General features: G+C 39.3%; 1 protein-coding gene across 2 annotated transcripts; it reads right to left on the bottom strand.

Annotated features, from left to right (window-relative positions):
- Positions 1–1358: 1358 nt before the first annotated feature.
- On the bottom strand, positions 1359–19235 carry LOC136432394 (medium-chain acyl-CoA ligase ACSF2, mitochondrial-like). Of its 2 annotated transcripts, XM_066423640.1 has the most exons (17): positions 19049–19235; positions 17315–17443; positions 14016–14081; positions 13648–13778; positions 13025–13072; positions 11571–11694; positions 9204–9346; positions 8345–8439; positions 8148–8224; positions 7601–7708; positions 5574–5722; positions 4097–4151; positions 3899–3985; positions 3611–3663; positions 2991–3051; positions 2589–2663; positions 1359–2469 (listed from the first exon to the last, which is right to left on the bottom strand). In XM_066423640.1, the coding sequence occupies exons 1-17, from the start codon at positions 19199–19201 to the stop codon at positions 2404–2406; spliced, it is 1620 nt and encodes a 539-aa protein (XP_066279737.1). In that variant the 5' UTR covers positions 19202–19235; the 3' UTR covers positions 1359–2403. The 2 variants fall into 2 exon arrangements, with proteins under 2 accessions (XP_066279737.1, XP_066279738.1); XM_066423641.1 differs by lacking the exon at positions 2589–2663.
- Positions 19236–19900: the final 665 nt, after the last annotated feature.

Below are 19900 nucleotides of genomic sequence, written 5' to 3'. Positions count from 1 at the left end.
AAAACTATATAAATACGGGATAATATAAACTATAGGCTTCAGTATGCGTCTGGCAGCCGTACAGTGCACATCAGTGGAGGCCTGGCTGAGAAAGTTTACCATGTACAAGTTACTCTTCAAGTCATGTTTGAATTCTATAGATAACATATAAGAATTTGAAGTATGGCCACACATAAAGAAGTTAGCTTGAAGGACAGTTAGGAAAGAAATAAAGTAATGACAACACTGGCTTGCAATTTAGTTTGAGACATTGGCTAGCAGTTATATGTACTGTTCTACAGAGCCCTATTCTATGCTGGTTACAACAACAAGAAGACGCAAAAAATCCCAAGTCATATTTCTAAACACACAACCTAGGCTAATGTTGGGAAGACATTGGAAATCTATATCCATTTAGACACTATAACACAACGTTGACAGGGTCGATTTGAAAGTTTGAAAATTTGAACAAGGTTGGCTTCCCCCAAACTGAAAGTTGTAGATAGCATTGTCTTGATTATCCAAGGGATCTTATCTGATTGAAACTTCCTTGGATCATGTGACTTTTTGATAGATATCTGGGCCATTCTGCATAATTTGATACTGTTCATAGAAAAACCAGTACAGAAAAAAGTTTGAATTCTCTGACAGTTATTATGGTAATCTGTCCCTGCTATTGTCCCAGGCTGGCAGACATCTAATCCTTTTATGAATTTATGTGGTTATGGGGGATTAATCCAGCCCTCAACCTGCTGGGCAGCTCACAGTAGGAGCACTCCCTTTACGACTTCCCCAGGGCAAGGTTTTGGTTCCTTTAAGCGACATTAAAGATTATGTAAAGATATATACATTGTTAAGTTGACTTTACGCAGGTCGTAAAGATAGTGTAAAGATGGACCCATAGTTGTGGCATTTAATACGTCTTAAATGTGGCTTAAATGTTGCTTAATCTTCTTCCAATGTTTAAGCTTCATTTACGAATCTCATTAAGCATGCTTAAATACCCGATTTGGTGCAGTGCGCCGCCACTGTCATCATACCTTTCTGCAGTTGCTCTCTCATTAGATAAATGTTTAGGACACTACTGCACAACTTTATTCATTTCACATCGTCCCGGTTCAATGGAGGACCCTAATGTTAATAGCTTCTATCAATTCTTCAACAAATATCCATCGTAAAACCACATTTCTCACTTGTTATTTCTTTTCAATCTGTATTGTTCGACGATCTGCATCACATCGATGTAGATGGGTGTACCTGCTGGGACAGTGCTCACAAGCGCGTTGAAAAGACGCGTCGCGACTGATGGTCAACCTAGTTGCTATACCTTATCAAAACTACACTACCCAACACTTGAACAGAACACCAGGACATTCACATCGTTTCCAAACCCTTTACTGCAGAAAAGAAGTGTTCAGGACAAGCTTTTTCCCGAGAACTATCCAGGAATGGAACCACCTACCAGCCAGCGTAGTGTCAGCAGATTCAGTCAATCAGTTTAAGGTGGGGTTGGCCCAGCACATGGGCTTCCCCACCACCCAGTAGTTACATACAATAACTAAGGCGGCCCTCACTGCACTTTTTTTTCTCTACATTATATTGTTCATGTTTATTACTGTTAGTTTAGTTTAAATTCTGCACTTTTTCTTTTGTGGAGCACCACCACCACCGACCGGCTTAGGCGTGCACCCTGGGCGCGACACCCACACCGGGTTTTGCCCAGTACTAGATATAGATATAGATGGTGACGCAGTAAAAAGGGGTCGATTCTGCGGGAAATTTAGTATCCCTGCAATTTTCATAACACAGCCCAATTTATACAACCAAAGCCAAAAATTGTTAGCCTCCTTTACAAGCCCTCTTGGTTGGGGGGGTGCTGAACGAGGAACTCCATAGACCATTAGATCAAAATCACGAAAACTCTCCAAAAGCTACTTTGTCCCTAGGTTCAAGTATTACAGTGCTATCAACGTGTCCAATATAGTCAAAATTGGCGACATAGAAAACATACCAGAGGAGTAATGTAGCCATGGAGTACAGTTTGCAACCCTAGGTCGCAAACTGTACTCCATGGCTAGCTTACTCCTATATATCTGATATGTTATCTGTCTATTTCGCAAATTTCTTCTGTTTTCCCAGCGACATGTGGAGCCTGGTAGAGGCTATCATTAACGGAACTTGTTTCATTTTCAATGGTACAACCTTTACCTATCCCCTGAGGTCTCACAGTCCATCAAGACTGCTGAAATCTAAATAATCTCTCGTATTGATATTGATTACTGCATCAATAGTCATATTTGATCTACTTAATCTCACCATCTAGAACAGTAACATGTTAAGAAAAGTTCAATAAGATTGCTGTCTGTATCCCTCGATCACGATCGTCGGCTCGTGTGGGGTTCAGAGTCCTGGTGACGTCATCTATCAATCAGTGTTCTCCTTCAGTCCCAGCCTCTCCATGGCAACAGCTCGTATCCTCCTCTTGTCTATCTGTTAAAAGGGAAGCGTCGCTTGGTTACAAATCCAGATGTTCATTAATATATGTATTAATTGAACATCTTTATGGATTATAGATCTGATTTGGAGATGTGAAAACCATCGTTTGATACCTTTCGTCCCGTTGAAGTCTTCGGGAAACTGTCCATGAAGACGAAGTAACCAGGGTTTATCTCGTCAGCAAGTAGCTGTAATAGAATTTGTAGAGAATGCGTGCAAACTATTGTAAGATGGGTCATATTCATGGCAGCTACATACAATAATGTGAAGACGATATATTTTTATCATAAGATTTAGGATTGGTATTTCAATGGTACCATTAGCACTAATACAAATACTGAAATATATATATATATATATATATATATATACATATAAAGAGAATAGAAGTCATAAGTGCATCTGTATCAAATTAAATTCAAAACATGTGGATTTGTAGACAAAAATTTCCGCAGTCGTGTAACTGCATACGGTAAAATATTGCTAAAACATTGACGAAAATTATCTGACTTTACCCCGTTCTCCTCTGAAAACTTCCTCATCTCTTCCACATCTGACATTTGGCCATTCTTTAATCTGCAAATCAAATCAAATCATATCAAACCAAAGCTTCTCTATGGTAGAAAATATATAACGACAAGTAAAACAATTTGTCTGTGTACAATCATATCATGTCTACAGAAATGACCTATATTCGGATGTATAAACCCGCAATAGATACACATTTCTGCAAAAAAGTCCTAATTTGAATAATTATATCATTGCGTTGGTCTTCATCGAACGTTATGAGTGAACAGGTAAAAATCATGAAAATTCATCCTTTCTTGAATTAATTTATCCTGTTCCAGTGTCTGCAACTTAAACGCCCCTACGATTCCAGACAAAGCTGCTAGAGGAATCAAATGTCACGTTGCGAACATACCAAATAGCATAATGATACGTCAATGACTTCTCGAGTCATGCCGCCTACAAACAAACAAATAAACAAACAGACAGGCACAGCCGAAAACACAACACAACTCCTTCCTGCTAATAATCTTTGTTTTTTCTATGCAAGCCTTGTCAGAAAGTGAGGGATGCAAGACTAGCGTCTGGAAACTGACAAACACTGAAATGTTTGAGATCAATTATTTACATGATGCAGGCGCAGATCTCTTCCACATATCTGGGGTCCGGCACACCAACGACCTGACGAAAGAAAGAAAAGATATGTTTATTGATTCAAGTAAAAGGTTTTATGAAGTGACAATGATAAAAATTATAATTACTAAAAAATTTGAAAGGATACATTCATTATTATCATTATCATTATTATTGTCAATATGAGCTCTCCAAATGTGTTTGAAAGTTGCATTTGGTTAGACACCAAGTTTGATCAGAGCAGAAAATACAGAAAGAAGGTTGGTATCATGGGCACTACTACCTTCACATCCTGGACTTTTGGGTGTGCCAGTAACACTTGCTCGACACAAGCAGGATGAACATTTTCTGCGTTTTTGATAATCATGTCCTGAAAAAGAAAACGACAAACGGCCATTAAAAAAATACGATCGATCATTAGAACAAAACGATTTTATGACCCCAAAAATATGATGCCTAGTACAACACGAGTATCACTAACCGTTATCCTGCCTGTGATTGCCAGCATACCATCTTCGTCAAGGACGCCAATGTCACTGCAAGCGTAATATCAAACTGTAGCAAGTGTTCTCAATGTCTTTTTAACTACTGAACGGTTGTAAAGTGGATCTTACTTGTACACCCAAAGAAGAGGCATCTGATCATGACATAGATTACGAATTTCAAGTATTACCACTGATCATATTTAAGATATGCTTAGTGTGACTTTAGCAGAATGTATGAAAATTCAAATAATTTGCATTTTAGTACAAGCATACAAAATGCATATGTCACAAGCTTATTGTGTTCTAGCGCGTAAGCCGCCGTGCAAGTGATCTCGATGCAGTTTTGCTTACTGAAGACCTAATCTTCCACTGATAATGACAGGATCAAGGAAAGAGAGACTGTTTGTACATCAGAACATATGCAGATCCAGCTCTTTTCGACACAAAATCCAAGATGGGGCGCAACGGCAGAGCGTTTGGCTCAGAACCAATAGGTCCTGAGTTCGAATCCTGTCATGTCACCGATCTTGTGCCCTTGGGAAAGGCACTTAACACGACTTTCCTCACTCCACCCAGGTGTAAATTGGTACCTGACTTCGGTTGGGGAAGGTCGTATTGAGGTCACCTGCTGGCGCCGAATGGCAGCCGCCCAGACCCTTGCGACAATTCCGCATAATGCAAGCGTGGATAAGATAGGTATATGTATATGTTGTGTATTATGTGAAACCTGTAAACCCTGCATCAATTCAGCGCTAGAAAGGCTGCCATTGCGGGTAATTTCTGACCAATAAAAACCAATAAAAAACATTCAGATGGCGGACCATATAATTACAATGTAGCTCGGGTAGAAGCAGGTTATACTCACTACGTTGAGTTTTCTTTTATAAAGATATGGACGACTTTACTCTATTTTCAAAGTACTTTGGGGTGAAATGTTGAAAAAATGTATTTTTAGATTTAAAGAATCCAAGATTGCAAGTCCAAGATGGCGGATCCCGGCTGATAGCTTACATATATACGTATTTCATTTTATGACGTCTTTTCGACGTCTTATGGTTGCTACTGACAACAGAAGTCTCAATAATCTTAATTATCGATCAGACACCCTTTTTCGTAAAAAATTTGTTGTATATCCTTGAATTTACAGGAATACCCTATCATATGGTTTCAACAAATAAAATATCAAATGACATGGTATAACATCTTAATGACTCAATATATTCTACCTGCACATCAACCCCCGCAACTTTGGTGGCCATAGACCTTGTCGTTAACAAGACCCCCCCCCTCCGTCGCAGGAATCCCCCAAATATGCCTAATCTAGATAAGGGCCTTAACGACCCGTCCAAAAAACGTTTTCAGTAGTATGCATGTTGGGTGAGAGACGGGATTCCAACTCCCGACCACATGGCCCAGAGGCAGGGTCACTATTCAAATACTGAACTACGCAGGCTAACGGTAGAAATGACTTACCCAGTTTTGTGCCATCCGTCATGTGTCTTCACCTTTGCAGTTTTCTCTTCGTCTCCTCTGTATCCCTTGAACACACTGAAGCCTCGAACCCAGATCTCCCCCTCCTGGTTCAATGGGACGACCTGGCCGGCTTTGTTCACAACTTTCGTCTTTGTGAAAGGATAGAATTCAGGAATTATATCGCAAAGCACAGATACTACAGTCACCTATGGAGGCGTTGTTTGAAGTGGTGCCTTGGCCTACATGTATACAGCAACAGATTAGTAAGGATTACAGGACTTTATCCCTTCTAAGAACTTTATCGCTTGTTTCAAATGTTCATGTTAACGTTTATTCATATTTAACCCTCAAACACCCGAGTGGGGTCATTTTTGACCCCAGGCGTGGATTTTGATGTGCTATTTGAACATGTTTGATCGGAAAAAATTCCTTCCGTGACTTTGTCAGTAGACATCTATTCTAACCTCTCCTGATTTTCTAGCAAGATTGACAAAATACTGTTAACATTATAGAGGAAAGTCTGGAGTGATTCCACTGACCCCAGCAAAAATGATGTGCTGTTTTTGATACCTGCCCTCTGTAACTCCTAAACTACTTATTGTATGACCACCAAATTTTTAGAGGATGATGCACATGTAAATTGATAATACCATAACAAATTTTGTGTCATTACGACGTAATATGACGTCATTATGACGTAATTTTAAGTGATTCTATCCGCCATCTTGGATTTTGACCGATGACTTCATCAAATCAGCAAAATATATTAATGTTAAATCAGGAAAGTTACATTGGATTACTTAAGATGATAACAATGTAAGAAAACAAATGTGGTGTACCAACAAAGCCTCGAAACGTCATTGTTTGAACTAAAATTAGCAGATTTTGTGAAATATGCTTGCCAAAAATCCGTTGTCATGGCAACACGAAAAACGATGAACTTACTTAATTAATCTGTAATCTTTGTTAAGGACATGTTATAAAACGTCACTAAATTTGGTGGCTCTAGCGTAAGCCGTTCAGGAGCTATGCAACATGAAATTTGGCGTGGGCTTAAAAAATCCCCTCCCTGTCTAAATAGGGATAGTTCAAACCGTGGTCCTTCTGATCTTTTTGCATTAATTATGATAATGAACGGGAATTGTTCATGCCTAAACATGTCAAAACATTCCTCTTACATTGATGAAGCAATGTACGGATAACAATCAGCGAAAAAAGTGAAAAGGGAGATTTTACTGAACAAAACATTTTGGGGTCATTTTTGACCCCGTTCAGTCATTTTAGTCGCAAAAAGGGGTTCTGGTGTTTGAGGGGTATGAACCATATGATGTGGTTGTGAGCTAAAAAGAATCAAATATCTTGCCCATCTTTTTAGATATGGCGAGCTCCACCTTCTGTGCTTGCATTTACCTTCGACAAGAAGTTCATGTTTTTGTTGCCGTTTATTTGTGTGTGCGTGTTTGTTTGTTGGTTTGCATAACTTGAGAAGCTGTAGATGGATGGATCTTTATGGTATTTGATATGTGGGTAGGTGTTGGAAAAATGAATGGGCATGTTCTTTTAACCACCAAGTGGCTCCCTGTGGTACTGCAACTGAACTCCCGGTTTCCATACCCCGTGTTCGGGACATTTTATGATAACGATTTTTAAAAGTAGATATCTCGTTGACTTAGAAAAAAATTGTGTAGGTTTGGGTCCCCTAGCGGCTTTTTTTAAAACTGCATGGGCCGATTTTGTTTTAGAGTTTGAAAGAGAATAACTCAAGAAGGGGTTGATTGATCGTCATGAATTTGGTACGTATGTAGCTTAAGTAATCGTTGACATAATCAGCTGATAATTATACAAATCAGAACCAAATTTGCATCATCAATGAGGAAATTTTATAAATTCAATGTTTTCATCAAACATGTCAGATATGTAACTTGAAAAAGAAGGAATATCGATGGATATAGATGATGTAAGTGAAGACATGATTTGTATTTTTTTTGTATAATACAGCATCACATGTAGTGTATTTCTGTTCTTACCTCCAGATGCGGCATTAAACGACCCACGGTTCTTTCCATCTGTTCTTTTGTCATTTCGCTCCGTGTTGACATCGACACGATCCAACCCTCTGTTGTCCCATAATAGTTCTTAACAGGAACAAAAAATATATCAAAGGAGGCCTAGGAAGAAATATTGTGTTCTAGCAAAAACCTGCCGACCCTACCCTTTTTTGGGATCGGCCGCTAGCAAGGGACAAAATATGTTCGATCTGACATCTGAGTGATGAAAATTCAAAACAGAATCCAAGTAGTCTCACCAATTTTCTTACAGACTTCCTGAACTTAACACCCTGTTAACAGATTAAGGTTCTAAACAGTTAATGTGTGGTAAACACTGCACTTCTTTGTTCAGATTATCAAATGATTCTTTTGGAACGGGAATCACATTTTTACCTAAGTCTAATCAAATGCTGTTGGACGTTATCCTTAGATGATCATGAGGTAAGTTATGCTATCATTGTCAAACCTACCGGTATACAACCACTGCTTTCACGGAAGATAATAAATCCTTATTTTTCATACTCACGATGATATCTGCATCAGGAAAGACTTGAGCGAATTGCCTTTGAAGAGTTTTGGATATAACATTGCCCCCAACCTGGACTGAAAGAGGCAAAATTCAGCGAGTTTGTATATATCAACTTGTATTGTTATCACATCGACATATTCACTGGTATAATAGTCGTGGCGTAATTCAGTTGCTGCGAATGTATATTGTTGTACCGTCTTTCAGGAACGACATGTCGCATTCTTTCACTGTTGGGTCGTTCACCAAGTCGTGCAGCGTCTTCACGTACATGAAGGTGGTGCCTTCACATCTGAAGAACAATATATGTTGAATAACAATTGTGTCAAACGGAGTGTTACCTCTTAACATGAGTGTAATGATGCTTACTTTAAAGGAGTCCTAAACTCCAGAAGGCGGTGTTATTTTCCACTAGATTATGTAGTTATCAATGAATACATAATCAGCCGACTTTTTACAGAATTGTGCTTATGGTGAATTACACAAGGTGTGTTTTTTAAAACAATATGATACTCACTAAACCCTTGCAGACTACCCATGCATTCCCTATGTGTAAACATACATCTTTAACGGTGAGTATTTTTGGCATAGATGAGGGGGGTTAAGCACAATAATAAGGCCAATTGTTAATAAGATATAAAAGAACACAAAGCAAGACGAGTTTTTCTTAACCACCCTGACATTCTTTTTGTAATCTAACTTTTGTCAGGCCTTGTCGGCACATTGTAATAAGCCATAGGCTGAAGTTGTTTAATTTAATTAATCAGAAAATAGAGCGTCATCTGGGGAATTCGGTAGAATACTAAATACGTTTTGATGCGCATTGGACTAGTGGGTGCTTTATCGTATACTGTAAAAAGTATTCATTTTTACTTCCTAGAATTATCATCTATTGGAAAATAACTCCCCCCTCTGGACTTTAGGACTCCTTTCATGCAAATGTAGTGATGACAAAGAAGTTTGTTTTATCCCGAATGAACGTTATGTTTCTATAAATGCACCGTAGATTACAAGATCTTAAGAACAAAGTGCTTGTCTTAAAACGTGGACGGTCACCTTTCTTCCAAGATAGCAGAGATGATGTCAGCCAGCTCCCATGTGTTGGCGCTGGCAAACACAACTGTCTGAGATCCGGTCAGAACAGGAATTAGAACCGAATCCAGGTTCTCCGTCATATCTGTAGGAGCTAGCAGCACTTTCTGTAAAAACATTTAACATTAATATATATTTACCCCCTGGAAAATGTACATATTGTTTTGGGCGTTTTCTGTGTATTTGCTTGCGTGCCTGTTTGGTTGCGGGTTTGCGTTTGAGGATATTTGTGGTCAGCATAACCTAAGAACGTCTGAATTGATTGTGGTGATATTTAGTATGTGGGAAGGTTTTGGGAAGACCAATGTCAAGTTGGGGCCCCCTGGTGAGTGACCTTGGTACTGCAGCAGAACTTGCAGTTCTTGTATCTTTTGTTCTGGACATACTATTGTCTTAATTTTTTGGTGGCAGATAGTTTTTGATGTAAGGAAGACGTGGTGTAAACGATAAACACAAAGAAACACATAAATATGTAAATAGGAACTTAATGTACACAATTAATGAGGAAATTCGATATTTCCAGTGTTTTCAATAATAGAACTTACGTGCATTGTACTTGTGAGATATGTTATCAATGACAGGTGTAACATTAACAGATACTCATTATGCAAAATGAGCTTAATTTGCATAATCAATGTAAATGTGTCATAATTCATCTAAGTGGCGAATGATAGTAATTTCATTCTTGTGATCTGTGTAAGTAAGTTAAAAGTGCAGATAAGCATTGATATATTAATTATGTAGATGTGTAAGTCATGGATGTAAGACATCTCCGAACTGTTGTTGTTGTTGTTGGGATTCCTTGGATAATCTTAAAGGAGACAAACTAGTTTGTAAAACTCTTGGCTTTTGGTGACTCAGTCAACCTCTCTCTCTCTCTCTCTTTCTCTCTCTCTCGCTCTCTCCCTCTCTCTGTACATGTATACATGTACTAAAGACAGACCCTTTGGGGGGTGAATAATTTTGCAACCTGCTTTTTGTGTGAAAGTTGCAATTTTGGATGAAATATGAAATAAATCTTGACTTTTGCCCTGGTATTAGATTGTAATAAACTATCTGTTTACCACTTATATGATGTAGTAATATTCTGCAGTTGTATTATTCCTCATTTTGCCGAAATTTGGAAAATGTGAAGGGGGCTGAATAATTTTGCATTCAGCTGTATATATCAACCTCACCTATATATATAATCAACCTCTCTCTCTCTCTCCCTCTCTCTCTCTCTCTCTCTCTCTCTCTCTTAACTCTCTCTCTCTCTCTCTTAATATATATATATATATATATATATATATATATATATATATATATATATATGAAAGGTCTGTTAGAAAAATCTATTTTCGTCAAACTTGCATGCTCTATAGCATATAACATATATATACAAATGTATATATATGGTATATATGTGGAATAGATGTTTTTAACAATTAAACTGTCCACAGATAATACATAGCCAGCTGCTAGTCGACAGTTACATAGTTAAATTCTAGTGACGAATGGATTCAAACCAAAATCTATTTTACTTTACGAACATGAGATTCGTGGCGTCGTGTGCCGTAATAGATAGAACATTTAACTGTCAAACAAGGGGACCCCAGTTCGAACCCGAGCTGCCCCCAGACATGTCTGAACATGCGCCCGGACATTGTGCCCTTGGGAAAGGCACTTAACACAAATTCCCTCACTTCACTCAGGTGTAAATGAGTACCTAGCTCTTCTAGAGTTGGAGACGTCCCTCGGATAGGACGTTAAATGGAGGTCCCGTGTTTGGGGAGAGCCACACCCCGCGCACGTTAAAGAACCCACCACATCTTTCGAAAAAGAGTAGGGGCATGACCCGGTGTGCGATGGTCCAAAACCTTACAACCTGGTTTGACCCGATACATGTCAATCATTGCCGGTTTGTCGGCAGATGGATATACGTGGTCAGGAAGAAGAAGAGATGACGTTACCTTTTTGTCCGCTAATCCTGTTGACCATCTCGGCGGTGTTCACCATGGCGTAAGTGGTTTGTTCAACCAACTTAGGAGCACCAGTACTTCCCTGCTTAGGAAAACATCAGACTTGCGGCATGTATAAATCAACTGTATACTGATCATCGTCTAATGGCGTGTCTTTTTATCACATATCATACCAGCTGTTGTATGGACTGATAACGTTGTATGTGTACTGCTACATATTGTAGAAAGACACCTTAAACTACTCTCACGAAACTATTCATTCGCCAATAGGTAAACTCCAACATCATGGTCTAACGTTATAATCACACTTGGACGCTCTAGGCTGTCAAGTAGTGTGTAGTAGATGTATAGTTGACAAAACCGTACTTACGGATGTTAAAAGCAAAATAATCGTGTCGTGACAATTCGTTTGGCTTAGGGCTTCCTGTACGCGCTGTCTGGCGGTTTCATTGGTCCCCATGCTCTGTATGTCTTCGTGATTGTAGAGGGCGTTACTGGAAAAGAGAGAAATGTGAAAAGGAAAAATATAATGGCTGAGGCTATTGACAGGATGTTCCTGGCAATAAGAATTTTGTTGGCACTATTTATCTGTTTCTGTCAATTGAAATTGTTTTGGTACTGCTGACAGGATGTTCATTTGATAATGCTTGGGAAAACGCCTCATGATCCTGTCATCCCTACTCCCTAATGATAATTTTGTAAAATGGTGCGAAATGATACTTTTTAACGTTCCAAAGCAAAATACTACGTAACTAGAATGATAATAGATGGGTGTTAAGATGAAGAAAGTCGATCTTCGAACCTACGACAATGATTGTATTAAAGTCGACCGCTTTACTCGTTGAACTTTTAATATTACACCGATTCTTTGATCGGATTTTTTTTAAATTATTGGTTCGGCGTGTAAATGCCATGGTTGCCCAACTAGCCGGAGGCTATTAATTACTGAGGGCGAACCCATATGCGGCCGACTGTAGGCATGCCCCTACTCTTTTTCGAAAGGTGATGTGGGTTCTTTTACGTGCGCGGGGTGTGGCTCTTCCCAAACACGGGACCTCCATTTAACGTCCTATCGACGTCCCTAACCCTAGATGAGCTAGCTACTTATTTACAACTGAGTGAAGTGAGGAAAGTCGTGTTAAGTGCCTTTCCCAAGAGCACAACGTCGGGGCGCATGTTCAGACATGTCTGGGGGCAGCCCGGGATCGAACTGGGGTCCCTTGTTTGACAGTCGAATGTTCTATCCATTACGCCACACGTTCTTTATTGATTTAAAACGTCCCGTTTTTCCTGTCAATAGGACTTTTCCTGTCAATAACGTCCTGTCAATAGCCACGCCAAAAATGATAAAAATGGAAGTTTACTTACAGCCTAACCTTCATAGATGAAAATTGCTTTGAGATATGACAGTAGAATCGTATCACGCTGGTCATTGTCATATATCTCATACCTTCCAATATTTATATAAAAGAAGGAACTTCTATCACATTGCAGAATCTTTATCATACCAAGACCATACTTGGTCATACATACCTTCAAAAGACTATCGCAACAGTAACTGACAGTAACGGTTATGGATAGAATGATTTGATGAATCATTATTTGTTACTATCATTTATTCAATATTTATCTATTCTTTGTATTATTGATATAGTTTTGAGTTACCTTGGGCGACCAAGCATTAGTTATTAATTGTACCGTTGGCCCCCTGACATGTCTACATCTCGACGTCTATGAAAAGCGGCCCTGATGGCCGAATGGAGCATATTCCAGAACAAATAAAGGCATAAACAAACAAACAAACAAACAAATAAACAAACTTACTCGCTCGTCTTGTCTCCAATGACGACAATAGAGGTCAAGCTTGGAACGCTGTTGGCACATTAAAAGCATATTGTTCAAACCGTACAGTGTTAATAAAATGGTGAAATGATAAAATGACCTATTTACTATTGTTGAATGGTTTCGCATGCTCTTCACAAAGGTAGATAATCCATAAAGATATAATTTTGTAATAAATTGTTAGATTTATGTTATTTTTTGCTTATTTTTTTGTTAACTGCGATGGACTCTGTGTCAATCTTTATTATCTCAGTATCAAAATATGCTATGATTTGATATATACTTTCTGTATGCAACCAATTACTATTTTGTCACCATTTTGTTACTATTATTATTGTCTGATTTGTTGTCATATTGTTATTGTTATCACTTACTACTATGATTATGTTATGAATGGTTAGATTTATGTTATTTTTTGTTAATCTAGATGGGGGAAGACCTTGTATAAGCCATCATGGCTTTTTTTTCTTCCCCCAGCACGTGTATTTTTTTTCTATTCTTTTCAATTATGTACTACAAACTGATTTTAATATGTGCAAATAAATCAAATCAAATCAAATCAAAACAGTAACGTTATGATTGTGAAAATATTGAAGAATACGCACGCTTCAATTCTTAAGGACTTTGCAGTCGTGGCTGACATTATATCCGGAAACACCTCCTTAAGGTACGGTATAGTTTCGGGTAAACCTTCATCAGTGGGGCTGTTTTCAATCAGGAGCACTTTGACCTTGGCCTGAAATAAAAGAAAATGAACACGTTATTGTCTAATGTCACGTGATTGTTGTTCTCGCACCACATCTTTTGACCAAAGAAACACCTTGCTAATTCTATTGTTGAGAATATTTTGACTGAAGACATTGTTTCTTGATGACATTCAAGACAATGGGGAGTCTCTACTTTGTATGAGCATTCGTCTATAGCTACTTTGTGATTTCCTATAACAGATGCAAGAAAATCTTTGAAAATCTACCTTTTTCAGTATATCCACGACCATGCCCTTATAGAACGTCAAGAAGTAGAAACCAATGATCGGCAGCTGTAAAGCGAAGGAGAGGTATATTTAATTCATTATATGATACTTAATATGTACTCCACATGTACATACGGCTGGTCAAGAAAGATTTCTCATGGCCCACTTCTAGTTATTGTCGAAGAAATTGCACATGTATGATGATACGCATATGCATATGTTACATCACTTAGCACTCGCCGCAGACTCCCTTAGGCTATTTTCTTATTTACATTTTTCTTGTTACTAGCCGAATAGGGCACATGGCTGCGGCGCCAGAACGTGCAAGGAGCGGTGCATGCACCCTTCGCAGAGCGCAGACTTCACACATCCATGCCGCTTCCCCTAATTACCCTTTGTAGTTTGCACAGACTCCCCACCTATGTAGGCAAATTTGTTTATAACTCTGTGCAAAAACGAGACAATATCATACATTCCTGACACAGCATACTGTTACCAACATATTGTATTCTAGAGCGTTAGCATGTACATTATTCTATAGACTATTTCACTGTTAGTCATAGATTAGTTATCTATATCTGTCAACAATTAGCATTAGCTCAATTCTCATGTACGTAAGTTGCCATACATTGTACCAGCTACAATTGTCGTGCAATAAAGTTCTTCTTCTTCTGTCAGGATCGTAAGAAGAAAGAAATGTAATTAGAGTTCTAAGATCTCCATTAGAGTTTTGTTATTTTGTGCAATGTTATGTGGTTGGGACTCTTAATACGACATAGCTTCCATTAAAATTCAACAGGTGAAACTCCACAAAAAGTTAACAAAAATCGCAACGGAGGTAATGTGAGACGTTTTCTTGAGTGTGCCATTGGATTTGTGCTACGCTATACCCTGGGAGCCAGACACCGTATATCGGCGCGCCACCGAGCACCGCACGCGCGCCCAACCTTTCCCGGCCCACCCTCCCGCTGCCCCCGAAGACCGACCCTGCCCCAATCTCCGCTGTAAACCCAAGCACCGCATTCGGCTAGCGTACCCAGTGTATCCTAGCTTGGGACGTTTTGTAACTTTGCTCCCTTCAGACGTTGGTGATGAATTGAAGTTAACAGAAATAATTATATATAACAATTGAATCTTATTACATTTTAGCTTAAGCTTCTTTTGACGGTAAAATTGTGATTGTGTGTCTTTCTCGTCTCACGTAAGAATAGCCTGGATACCAGACCCCCAATCTCTAAAATATATATCGACTGGGGATATTTTAGAGATCGGGAGTATGCTCTTGTGTCCTAAGGCCAGTTCCAGCTATCCCTGTCCAAGCGCTGATAATAATATTATAATGACATTTAAATGAGGAAGGTGCTATCGCAATGGTGTGAACGTGTGCTGGGGTGAGGCGATAATTGCTCCGACTTCACCTCCCACTCCCCCGCCTGCTATTAGCATTAGATTAAGCGCTAATTGGATACCCTGTCATGCCGATCTCTGGGCTTTCCCCGTCTCAGACGTTCAAAAACCTCCTTGCGTTGACTCTTCAGAAGCTACAATTCAAGTTCAGCATGTTTCAATCAGAGGCAGCGTCATGAAAGACGAAGAGGGCACAGTTGAAGAAGAGCAACGCTTTTCTGTAGTTACCTGAAACCTGATAAGCTTTTTATTACCTTTAATCAAGTTTGAAAACACCAAATTGCTAAGTTTCAGCAAGGACATTATGGTATCTAGGCTAACGTAAGGAGGGCTATCAGCCTAGCCTACGTTGCAAACTCCTTTCGGCTGTTTTCCTTTTTTCCGTTTTATTATCACATTTTTTCTTATTGCAGGCCAGCAATAAGAAAGGAAAATCGTAATAATGAATGAATGAATGAATGAATGAAAGAAAGACCTTTATGCTTAAACAAGCTAAGTACAGGTTATGGTGATTAGCAAAGGAATACATACAGTGGTGATAATATAACGTAATGAAATGTGATATCTTACTATGTCTAATAGGACTAATCTATACGTGTCTACTATTTACAGGTTCGACTTCTTCTCGCTTCTTAAGGTAATTGTAGATGTATGTAGATATGGAGCTCGTAATACATGATTTGTTCAGTTTCATTATAAATAGGAATTTTTCAGTGCTGTTTATATATTTAAAACTAGGGAACTTATCTTGTATATAATTATAAAGGATATTTCTGTAAAAACACAGCCGGAAGGAGTTTGCAACGGAGGCTAAGGAGGGATGTATCCAGCTCATGTTCTGACAGGATATGACACCACCAACAGCTGCAAAACTCTTCTTATCGAGAAATGTAGACGACATCTCTCTATAAATTTTCATTCTCATAGACGGTACGAATCAGATGTTAGAGTGTAACAAATCTTTGTAGGATTCTTGGAGCGTTCGCTCGTCTGCCACCTTCACGGCCATACTCCCGCGGAAAAACAACGTAGTCAGACGGCAGCGATGTTTATGTTGTTTTTCTATGTTCGGTTTTCTACTTAACAAACATGTGAAGAGCTATGTTTGTAGTGTTTTGTGAAGCTTTTCTTATATGTCTTTGATCGTTGTGTGACTGACTGGCACAGGTCGTATATTTAGCGGCATGAGCCGCCGCTGCGCAGTGACCGGTGACCGCAAACCCACATTATTATATTTCCCTCCCTATACCCCAGTAGTTCCTGGCGTGTTATTATCTTCGCCGAGTACTTGTTGTTCTTACGATAAATTCTACGGATGTCATATTGGGGGTGTTGGTACTTTTAGGAAAGGTGAATACATCTGAATGTGCATTATGCTAATAAGGACCTAATTTGCAGAATTTATGCAGAAATTTCATATTTCCCTTACGGTACATGCTACAAATGTCATTGGAGGTGCATGTAACTTTAGGAAAGGTGAATACAATGGAATGTGCGTTATGCTAATGAGGACCTACTTTGCATAATGCAGAAATATCATATCTCATGCTTCCTCTATTAATCGGAGGGAAATATGCTGCATTTTCTCGAAAATATTGCCTTTCTAGTTGCTAAAATTCTATTTTTCAAAAAATTGAAAATAAATGATATGTAAAAATAAAATTTGGATTCAAATGGCAGTTGTGTGCATGGACTTGGTTTATGCACCCTTTTAATCAGCATATTCGGTGGCAACAGACACGGTCACACGGCGTACTTATGCATGATAAGATCAATAAAAACATGTTATGTTAGGGCCCTTGTTTTGTTATCCACCAACACCATCACCCCATCCTACCCCCCGTTACAGTGATTATCATAATACTAAGTCATTTTAGCAAATTAAAGCTTACAGAAATGGCGCCTATCTTTGCTGCAGCAAAAAAAGAGATGATCCATTCCGGTCTGTTGGTCAAGACCCAGGCCACCACGTCACCACGGCGCACTCCGATGGACAAGAGACCAGCGGCCAGCCTGTCTGCCTGTGGATGGAGTAATATAGTGGCAATGGTCACACCAGTGTTCATTTTCTCCATGAAAAATGGAGATATTGTTTTTGGCGTGTCTGTGTGTCTGTCTATGTGTGTGTGTGTGTGTGTGTGTGTGTGTGTGTGTGTGTGTGTGTGTGAGTGTGTTTTGGGCCCCCTGGTATGTGACCTTGGTACTGCAGCAGAGCTTCCGTTTTTGCATCTTTTGACCTGGACGTGCTATGGTCTTGATTTTTGGGTGGCAGATAGCTTGTGATGTAATAAAGAAGTGGTGTAGGATTGGGCTCCCTAGCAGCTTTCTCTGGAACTGCAGTGGCATTATTGTGAAAATCTTCTAAGGGGCATAACTGAAGAATGGAACGACGGATTTCCATGATATTTAGTATGCAGGTAACCTAGTGTGAGTTGCACTGCATCAGATGCTACCTGTTTGACATCGTAAACGACAAAATGAGAAATATTTGTAGCTTGTACTCTTTAGTAAAAACCTGATGATTTACTCGAAATGGAGTACAAACAAACACAAGACCTCATATCTCCATGAACTATTCGGTTTATGCAAATGACTTACACATTTACATAATATATGCTTAGTCATGAACACCTTTGACAAACTTACACATGTCGCAATATTGACAGTCCTATCATTTAACACTTACATGAATTATGGCACTTTTGCATTGATTATGCAAATTAGGAATTTATTTGCATCATTTGTATCTGTTGATGCTCCACTTGCCATAAACTACATATGTTACATGTATTTGAATCTTATAATGGAAAACACTGCAAATATAGATTTACCTCATAGGTTATGCAAATAAAGTCCTAATAAGCATCATTTGCACTTCAATATGTACATCTCTGTTTAAGCTACCTGCATACTAAATATCACGGAAATCCGTCGTTCCTTTGTTCGGTTATTCTCCTAAGAAGGTTTTCACAATAACGCCTCTGCAGTTCCAGAGCAAGTTTTTAGGGGCCCAAACCTACACCACTTCTTTCTTTTATCACAAGCTATTTGCCAACAAAAGATCAAGACCATAGCGTCTCCAGGTTAAAAGATACAAAAACGGAAGTTCTGCTGCAGTACCAAGGTCACATACCAGGCGGCCCAGAATCGACCATGACTTCCGTCTTCACAGCATCCGCCCACATACCAAATATCATCTTAATCCATCAAGAGGCTGTGGAGTTATGCTAACTACAGTAGTCCGGAAACACAAACACACAGACACACCGACAGACGAACAGATAGACACACACACAGACACACCCAAAACTATATCTCCATTTTTCATGGAGATAAAAACATGACTATAATTCAATTGTTAGCAACCTCACAGTTTATTTCCTGGTTCCAATCAATTGGTAACTTTGAGACCCCAGGAATCCGGGAAGGGGCCTGGGCATCCTACATTCGTCTTTCGGAAGGGACGTAAAATGGGGTCCGGTGATGAGGAGGTGCCTCCAGTACGTCAGAAGGCACTACAGGGACCTCATTACTCATTAATCAGATGGGTACCTACTTCAGATGGATAGGTATATATTGGTATGGTGTAACTAACTTGTAAAAGTAACCGTGGTTATGTTTCTTACCTCTTGCTTAACTTCAGCTAACTTCATCCTGACGCCGAGGTGTCGGAACACGTACGCCTCCTGGTCGGGCCATTTTGCCGCGGAGTCGTCCAGCAGCTGCCCCGGCGTGGCCTCCACTAGGGGCAGGTCACAGTCGGACTTCAGGTAACTCATTTGCCGGTTTACTATAGGAATGGGGGGATATGATGATACATGTTGTAAGGGATTGCATTCGTCATTTCGGATGGTGACGTAAAGCCGGCGGCCCCGTGTATGAGGGAGCTTTGGGCGTCAGTCTCTAGCGTCAAATCTCTTCACGTAAAAGAACCCAACACACTTATCGAGAAGAGTAGGGGTGACCCGGTGTGCTTGGCCAAAAACGCGAGCCATGGCGAAGCCGCCACATTGCACTACCACTAGCTACTTGAAAAAGCATCATGCTTCACCTCAATTGAGGATGCCTGCTTTACCTTTTTTTATGATACATTAATAGATGTGTGTTGATCCTTCACCAATGATCACAAAAGATTGATCTTACACCAATCATCAATAATTTCAAACTATTTGCACAGAATAACGAAGTCCTTTGTACCTTTGTTCTATGTAACTTTGAATGTGTATGCTTGTTCTTATTTCACAACCAAGGAGTAACATAACAGTCAACATTTCGGTGACCGTCTGCGAGATGCCGCTGCTAACAGCTATCAGGTGCCATCTATTATGTAAAAAGTAATACGTCAGTTTCGAAGTTTGCAAACATATATTATTCCAATACGTGATACGAAACACACAATAGAGTGAAATCTGGTATATTGTTCGCGTTAGTTCATTTTGGAAATTTCTGTCACTGTAAAAGTATTCTACCGTTATGAT

This window comes from Branchiostoma lanceolatum, chromosome 4, assembly GCF_035083965.1.
Source record: "Branchiostoma lanceolatum isolate klBraLanc5 chromosome 4, klBraLanc5.hap2, whole genome shotgun sequence".
Classification (NCBI taxonomy): domain Eukaryota; kingdom Metazoa; phylum Chordata; class Leptocardii; order Amphioxiformes; family Branchiostomatidae; genus Branchiostoma; species Branchiostoma lanceolatum.
The sequence above is the reverse complement of the archived record's forward strand: the minus strand, read 5'-3'. Positions and strand labels throughout refer to the sequence as shown.

Excerpts from the sequence above, each read along its gene's own strand:
- LOC136432394 (XM_066423640.1), bottom strand. The coding sequence starts at position 19,201 with ATGAGTTACCTGAAGTCCGACTGTGACCTGCCCCTAGTGGAGGCCACG. Across the intron at positions 11,695-13,024 it reads ATTGGAGACAAGACGAGCGA|TAACGCCCTCTACAATCACG; the intron begins GTAAGTTTGTTT and ends TCTCTTTTCCAG. Across the intron at positions 7,709-8,147 it reads TTCCTGATGCAGATATCATC|AACTATTATGGGACAACAGA; the intron begins GTGAGTATGAAA and ends GTTCCTGTTAAG.